General features: G+C 42.6%; 1 protein-coding gene across 1 annotated transcript; it reads left to right on the top strand.

Moving 5' to 3' along the window:
* Positions 1-103: 103 nt before the first annotated feature.
* Positions 104-2,751, top strand: polr2m (RNA polymerase II subunit M). The gene is made up of 4 exons (NM_001140501.1): positions 104-426; positions 765-1,376; positions 1,505-1,736; positions 2,084-2,751. Exons 1-4 carry the CDS (start codon positions 305-307, stop codon positions 2,225-2,227), a joined length of 1,110 nt encoding a protein of 369 aa, NP_001133973.1. The 5' UTR covers positions 104-304; the 3' UTR covers positions 2,228-2,751.
* The last annotated feature ends 5,830 nt before the right edge of the window (positions 2,752-8,581 follow it).

Here is an 8,581-nt window from a genome sequence, read left to right as displayed (position 1 = left end):
TATGCACCTAAAAGTTGGATGCGATCCGCCAACCAAATCCTAAAGCAAAAGAAGAAGAATATTGAAGGTAACGTACTTCCGTACTACTTCCGCTTACAATTGAAGCGCGCCGGCTTCGTAGCTACCAAAATACAAGTTCAAGCTAACAGACAGCTGAAGATGAAAGTATATTTTATTGAACAACAGAATCCCGTTAAGTGTAACGCTAATGGACTAACAAAGTCATGTTTTTATAGGGTAATTTGAGCTATTCGGTAAACTTATTTGGGCGGGTTTTAGACTAGTAGCTACTAGTTAGCTAACAATGTTCTCGTCATCGTGGGCAGCTCCATCAGAACGCCAGGGGCAGGTGGGGGATCTTAAAACCAAGAGCAAAGAAGAACTTGCTGAATTACTGTCACGCCAAGATACATTATTATCTAACAAGTAAGTAACTTCATCAATATAAATTATTATCTAACAAGTAAGTAATTTCATTCATCTGACAGAAGCTAACTCAAATTATTAATTAGCTGCTACAACAACATTACATTCTTCTAGTAACTTCCAGCTGTTGGCTAGACAGTGGTGCCGGTTTTGGCGCATGTGTGTATATGCTATCCACCTCAATGTAGGCTAGCTGAACTAGGGAAATGCGTTTTACCCTGAATCTGACATTGCTTTGTTTTACTATCACTGCCAACTACATTTTCTTAAAGTTGAGCTGAAAGCAGTAGTTGGTTATTTCTTGTTGACAGACTGATTTGATATGTTGTTATCAACAGGAGGTTCATACAGACCCTTCCAGACAAAGGGAAGAAGATTTCAGACTTTGCAGAGAGATTATGCCTTGCTCTTGCCCACAATGAAGAAGAGGAGAGGAAGCAATGTATGCTGTCATCTGTCAGGACAGAGCTGCAGTTTAAATACCAGCAGGCTTTGACACAAAGACAACGTGGTAGCCAGAATAAACCAGGAACGTCCCAACATAGGAGACAAGCTGGGGACACAGCTCCTGGAAATGTCCAAGAATTGGACGTCTCACCTCTGTCACCTAATGTTCAGGAGAGAAAAACAGTTGACACGCTGCAAGAAGACAGTGTGTCCAAAGTATCTTCTGCTGAAACCATGGAGATGGCCCAGGCTGGTGGTGATGCAGGGGCCTCTCTAGACTCTGACAGGACAAAAGAGAGCGACCTAGCGGAGGCCTTGCAGAGGGTCACTCTGTCTGACCACTCAACTGGCTCAAGTGGATCCCCTAAAGACACATTCAACAGACCTGCTACTGGCAACCCCTTCCTTGGAAGGCAGCCACAGAAGAAACCACACTACATAGAAGTCCTGGAGAGGACTGAGAAGGACCCAGCTATGAGGAGACAGAAGTATAAGCCTAATCAGTAAGTCCACGTTGTCTGAAAGTATATAACAATACTGTATAGTTCAGTGATGCTGCCTTTAATTATGGCGATGCACTAGTATTCTCACCTACTAACTCTTATATTAACTCTTCCTGTAATGTTTGCAGGTTTGCCCACAACACAGATGGCTCCCCGTCAGGGTCTCTGTCACCCAGCCAATCTCCTGGAGGCTTATTACCATCACCGGTGCTCTCCGTTGAGGCCAGGAGGGAGCGAGACAGGAAGCACATTGACGACATCACTGCTGCCAGGCTCCCACTGCTCCACTACAACCCTGCCCAGCTGCTGACACTGGAGCAGTCAGCTGACCTGCTACTCGAACAGACCAGGAAACACCAGGTGAGTCGCGCCTGGGTCTGTCTGACACATCACACAACAGAGGAACATTAAGGTCTGTCCAACAACACCAAAATGCTCACTGCTCAAGGTAAGTTACGCCTGATCAGATGTACGATCAGATTACATGAGGGAATTAAATGTGTTATAAGTGTTGGGGCAACGTCTACCTACCTATTCCATTATCACCACAAAAACACTGTGATCATCTGATGATGAACACTCCCTATGCTACTTCCATTCATGGTATAGTATAGCAGCCTAATGCTTACTGCTAAGCACTTGCTCATTTTTCAGGTTAATTACCCTTTTAATGTCAGCATCTCTCCTGTATTGTGTGTTTCCCGCAGGAGTTGCAGGCCAAGCTGGCAGCCCAGAAGCTGTCTGAGGGGCTGAGGTTCAGCACAGGGAGCTATGTTGTGGAAGGGGGCCCGCTGGGCGCCTACAGGGAGGTTCATGACGACGGAGCCCAGCTCTCCTCAGAGGAAGACTAATCCAGGGGGCCGCAGCAAGGAAACTCTGGTGACCCCTGACCTCTGAGACAACAGTCTCTGTGCCCTGCATCAGGGCCTATGGAAGGAGGGGATTGGCAATTCAAAGGCGAGAGGCCTGCCTGAGGAGATGGGAAGGGTCATGGGCATCGGGTGGTTGTGAAGGCACAGTGGGTGTCCCTGTCTTGTCTATCCAGGGAAGTGAATTGTGTGGGTCTTGGTTCACCATCAGTGATTCACTGAGTTGTCACCCAGTCAGCATCCTGTCCAGTTTATCAGAGCTGCCACAGAACCTTAGGCCTCCCGTTGGGTGATGTGTTAGCCTCTTGCAGGGAGCATTAGGTATGCTATCTCACCATGTTGTCAGAGAGTAAAAAATCAGTTGTGTGATGAGGCTGCGATGTTGTTGCATTTCCAAAAGACTGCAAAGTATTGACCATATGCATGTGAGAAATATAAAGAAAATATTTTTTGTATGATCTTTTTCTACAGTGTTTCTTATTGAAAATAAAACTCTGTTCTTACCATATTTTGGTTGATCATATTCTAGAAATGGGAACAAAGCATCATAGCCCTAAGTTGTGTGAGCTCTGAAAATAAAGATGGAAGCGGTTAATTGCGGTCTAAGACGGAGAAGTGTGCTGACATTTTCCAGCAGAATGTTTTCTTAACCCCACCACGGTTTGATGAGAGCTATGACTCAGCCGTCATTTAGACCCTGTGATGTTATCAGTGGAGAAATCTGTGACACGCTTTAGAAGATTAATATACGGTCTAGTGAAATATTGCAGCTTGATGGAATCGGGCCCAATGGCTGAAATACATCTGGCTTGCATTTGGCTCATGTTACTTCCTGGAGTGGCAGGGTATGATGGGATGGCAGCAGACTGACATGCCATTTTTCAGCTTTTTTTTATTAATGCTGATAAGGAGTGCCAACAACATTAAAAACTCTTCCCAAACATCCATTCCCATCACCTCCAGTCCAATCCTCCCTAATAGTTATACAGACCCATTTTAACTTTAGTACGATTCAGGAATTTTAATGAGGAGAAAGAGAAGTGATTGAGGCGAGCTCGGGGGAAATGAGGGAGAATTCATGTTGGTCTGTCTGAGCTCCATGGTTGATGCCCCTTGATAACCCCTGATAATTGCTGCTGAGCCATTGGTGGGAACTGCTATAGAAAAAACCACCATCTGGCTGCTGTGTGTTTAGACACAGGTCTGATGGACTCCAGAAATCTCTGCTCCGACGTTCAATAATAAATATGTCAGCGAGCTCAGGAGAGGATCTTCCTCGTACTGGTATTAATTAGGCCTACCTTGCTTACATAAATGTGGAGACTGTTACCAATTACGGGGTTGCATTTTTCCTACAGCTTTGCTCCATGGTTTCTGGCCTGTGCTATCACTCACAAGTACATAGTGAGTGATGAGCTGGAACCAAGCATGCGTTCTATGGCCAGAGCCTTTAAGTTGTTCGTTTGGGAGGTTGCTTATAGTTGTGGTGAATCCCACACTTCTTACCTCAGATTAATAAACTGCTCAGCTAGTCTGCAAGTGATTTGCTCCAACTGTGTGTCCGAAATCACACATCTCTGGGGAGCTGGAATAATTTGGACTTGGGAAGGAAAAATGGCATATGATTTTAAAACTGCCTGTTCAAAGAGCAGCCAGCTCACCCGTACAGTGAACAGTGATGTATAGACTGGCATTAAGCTCAATTTGGATTCTCAGCTAAATGATTGCATTATCCTACGTTTGCCATGTTACAAAGTCTGAGGTCATACAATCTTTTTCCATTCTCTCCCCTCTTATGTTTTTTCTTTCTCAGAGCACAAAAGGATATGAAATAATGCAGCAGTCAGCAGCTTTGTGATGGTAGTTTATCTCCCCCATTCCAATTACAACCAGCTCTGCCTCCTCTTACTGGGACCAGATTGAGTTATGTGTTCCAGGTTTTTTTGTTTCATTCATTGATATTTTGATATGTGGATTGTTGATCAATTGTACATTTCAGTCTAATTTTCTGTTTATGATGTAGAGCTTTTTTCAACCAATGGTATTCACCAGAAATCTGTTTTCATAATAAATCCTGATGCGTGGAAGACATACGTCAAAGCAGGTCAGAAAATGGCAGTGTTTTGATAACACGGAGAAAATTGTTTTCAGGGAGTGGGTGCTATTGAACTGGTATCCTGCTGCGTTTTCTCATGGTTGTATATGTAAGTGCAGATATTCAGTATTATTTTACCCAAGTCCGCTGCTATTCATTAGTCTGTTCTGTCCAATGAGAACAGGTTACTCATAACTTTAACAAGACAACAGTGGGTTTCTCAAGCCTCTGTCTCAGAGGTAGTTTTTTTTGTTCTGAGAAAGTTGTGTGAGACAGACGGCAGTAAAGAAAAGGGTTGTTTATGTCATGCCTGATGTCTTCCAGAAGAGACATCGCACGTGGCCTCAACAGTCCTGAAAGTGTGTGCAGCTGCCCCATCATCAACACCATATGCAGATAAGATCACTGAATTCCCTGGCTGGTGTTACTCCTATTAAAACACTGCATTAGAGATTCACTACAGCTGTCTGGAACTGGGTCTCATCATGCATGAAGTAAACATCCCCTTCAAAATGCTGCTATCTGGTATTTTTAGATGAACACCATCCTTTACTTTTCCATGAGTTGAAGTTGATTTTAATGTCTGGTTTGTATGAAGAGCGAAAGGCTTGGTTGTGTACGTTTTCTTTGTCATATTGTGATTCAGTGCCTTCAGAAGGTATTCATACCCCTTGACTTATTCCACATTTTGTTGTTACAGCCTGAATTGAAAATGTATTAAATAGATTTTTCGCTCACCCATCTCCGCACAATACTCCATAATGCCAAAGTGAAAACATGTTTTTAGAGATGTTTGCAAATTGATTGAAAATGAAATACAGAAATATCTAAATGACATAAGTATTCACACCCTTGACTAAGTACATGTTATCACCATTGGCAGTCTTTCTGGGTAAGTCTCTAAGACTTTTGCGCACCTGGATTGTACAATATTTGCACATTCTTTTTAAAATTCTTCAAGCTCTGTCAAGTTGGTTGTTGATCATTGCTAGACAGCCATTTTCAAATCTTGCCATAGAATTTCAAGCCGATTTAAGTCAAAACTATAACTAGGCCATTCAGGAACATTCAATGTTGTCTTGGTAAGCAATTTCAGTGTTTATTTGGTCTTGATTTTTAGGTTATTGTCTTGCTGAAAGGTGAATTTGTCTCCCAGTGTCTGTTGGAAAGGAAACTGAACCAGGCTTTCCTCTAGGATTTTGCTTGTGCGTAGCTCTCTTCTTTTATATTTGTATTCTGTACAGTCTTCCTTCTTTTCACTTTGTCAATTAGGTTAGTATTGTGGAATAACTAAGATGTTGATGATCAATCCTCAGTTTTCTCATATCTATATAACTGTTTTAAATTTACCATTAGCCTCATGGTGACATCCCTGAGCGATTTCCTTCCTCTCCTGCAACTGAGTTAGGAAGGACGCCTGTATCTTTGTAGTGACTGGGTGTATTAATACACCATCCAAAGTGTAATTCATAACTTTACCATGCTCAGTCTTTTTTAACCCATCTACCAATAGGTGCCCTTAGAGAGGCGTTGGAAAACTTCCCTGGTCTTTGTGGTTGAATCTGTGTCTGAAATTCACTGCTCGACTGAGGGACTGTATGTGTGGGGTACAGAGATGAGGTGGTCATTCAAAAATCATGTTAACCACTATTATTGCACACTGAGTGATTCCATGCAACGTTTATGTGTCTTGTTAAGCACATTTTTACTCCTGAACTTATTTAGGCTTGGCATAATGGGTTGAATACTTATGGACTCAAGACATTTCAGCTTTTCATTTTGTATTAATTTGTAAACATTTCCAAAAACATGATTCCACTTTGAAATGATGGGCCAGTGACACAAAATCTCAATTTAATCAATTTAAAATGTAGGCTGTAATACAACAAAATGTGAAAAAAAGTCAAGGGATGTGAATATTTTCTGAAGCCACTGTATGTGCGTAGATTCATTAGAGAAGGCCCTTGCACAGGCAGGGATAAATAGAAAAGGTGGTATGTGTTATGCAAAAATAACACTTAACCATATAAACATTATTTAGATAGAAGCTGATTGTGACATGGAAAAGTTATGGCTTTTATAGTGCTTTGCCAGCATAGCATTCTGAGTGATATATGTCAAGATATAGGCTACTGTACTGTATGTCCAGGTCACACATTGCATGCAGAACTGTATCTTCCCGAGGTTCCATGTGGAATACAGTATGCCAGGCTCTGCACTCCTGTGGCCTACAAGAATAAGTCACGTTAGTTTCCCTAACAAAAATATTTATCTTACAGTAGCTGTATCCCTGACCACATATGGGAGAAAAAAAACATTACATGGCTGTAATTAATTATTATGACGTTTTCAAGCTACCTCCAGCAGATGGACTACAGACTTGTTACCTACAGTATGTAGCTTCCACAGTCTAACACCAGATGGCAGTAGCACCACTTTGTTTATGCCCTTCCTTATTAAGGTACCTAGAACCTGTTGTCTCGCACCTTTTTACACTGGACAGGCCACCAACATACAGTAAACTTTGGATAAACATAGGAAGGTTTTTATTGGCCAGTTGATGATAATGATATACATGCAGAAAAGAACTAGGTTCTGTTTTCATGCAACTGCTCTCATGAACATACAGTCAGTGTTGTTTGTAGGAGTTGGAAAGCAAGCACACCAGCAAGGCCTCGGCTACGAAGACACCTGATCATAACGAAAGTAAGCAACAAGTGCCACCATTTCTGAAAGGATCCGGCTGAACAGCTATCAGCTGTCACTTGCAGTCCTGAGCTGACATTACTGTGTTTAATTCCAGACCCTGCTGTTCTGAGGTGTGGTGGATGTCCCTCATGTGGAGCCCAATCTGCTTAGTCCAGATAACACCAACAATCAGCCCAGATCTACGTCTACAAATCCACCAAGAAGGGAAACAGTCTGAAATCCCTGTCTACATCTGTGGCTAAGCGGACTCCAACAACTGTTGCTTGGAGAACTTTGCATAACAATCATGAGGCTGCAGAAAGAAAAGCAGAGAAAAGAGGGTCTAGATGGGCCGAGGCCCATGGTGCGCGGAGAGGGCCAAGAAGCTGCCAGCGTCCCAGCCGCCCCACGTCTGGGCTGGCACGGCATTAAGCGGGCTGTTTCGAGGCCTGTCAAAAGCTCATCACGGCGAGGAAGCCGTCTCCGTGGGGATGCTGCGGGAGTGCCAGGGCACGGTAGGGGAGAGAAACCAGAGTCTTGTCCAGCAGCTTGGCCATAATGAGGAGGAAAATTCTCATTCTTGTATCCAGATTAATGTAACAATAACAATCCGCTTTTGTCCAACTTTTCTTTTTTTTTACTCAATACCCTTTTTTCCTTAATTTCTGCTCATCAGCTATACCAAGTGCATTAATTATGAATAGTAGGCCTATATTTTTTGTCTCTCACCTATTTATATCTAATGGAGTTCTATTACGTGGTAACCTCCCAACACATTACACGAGTCCAGCTGCCTGGCTTAGAGGAGTAGTACTGTATCCTGGTACATGAGACTGCTAACTCTGACGTTGTGTAACATCGTTACTTAATTCATGTGGTGTCTTATAGTGGTACAAAGTGAGCATGTTTCCATTCAAAGTGACAGATAGAACATTGGTTGTCTCGGTATATTTGCTAGTAGCCTGGTAGATGGCATTAGAGAGGTTGTCATGAGGCTCTGATGACTGTGGATGATGTCAGTTATGGCATTCAAGATGCAGAATACCAGTTTTAAGTAATAACTTCTTGGCTGGGGCATTTATATGTGACGTCAATCTAAAGTTGTCAGCAAAGAGGCGTGATGAATACAATGTAATTCTGTTTTTCATTATTTTCATTATTTTTAACTGAAATCATGCCTCCTGATTTGTGAACGCACCAATTGACAAGCACCAGGAGTGTAATTTAACAGCAACTCAGGGAATGGTGCCAGACATTACACATTGAGAGCACTAACTTCATTTAAAGGGTCAAGAAATACAACCTCTGAAATGCCAAATATCATTTCCCACATTCTTTTCAATGTTGCAGGTGTGAAAGTTGGATGAGGGCAGGGAGTTGAAAGGGGTTTTAGATCAAATCTGAAGGACAGTTCCTCTCTCATGACAAACATAAGCTGCAGTCATGGAGTAGGCTACAGATGAGGGGGTGTTGCTGGGGAAGGTGGAGGAGGGTTCTGTACTGTATGCATTTTGGTGAGAATGTCTTGTATTCTATGAAGTCTGCATTGTGTA

This window comes from Salmo salar, chromosome 11 (genome assembly GCF_965601325.2).
Source record: "Salmo salar chromosome 11, fSalSal1, whole genome shotgun sequence".
NCBI lineage: Eukaryota > Metazoa > Chordata > Actinopteri > Salmoniformes > Salmonidae > Salmo > Salmo salar.
Note: the sequence above shows the minus strand (reverse complement) of the source record. Positions and strands in the feature narration are given on the sequence as shown.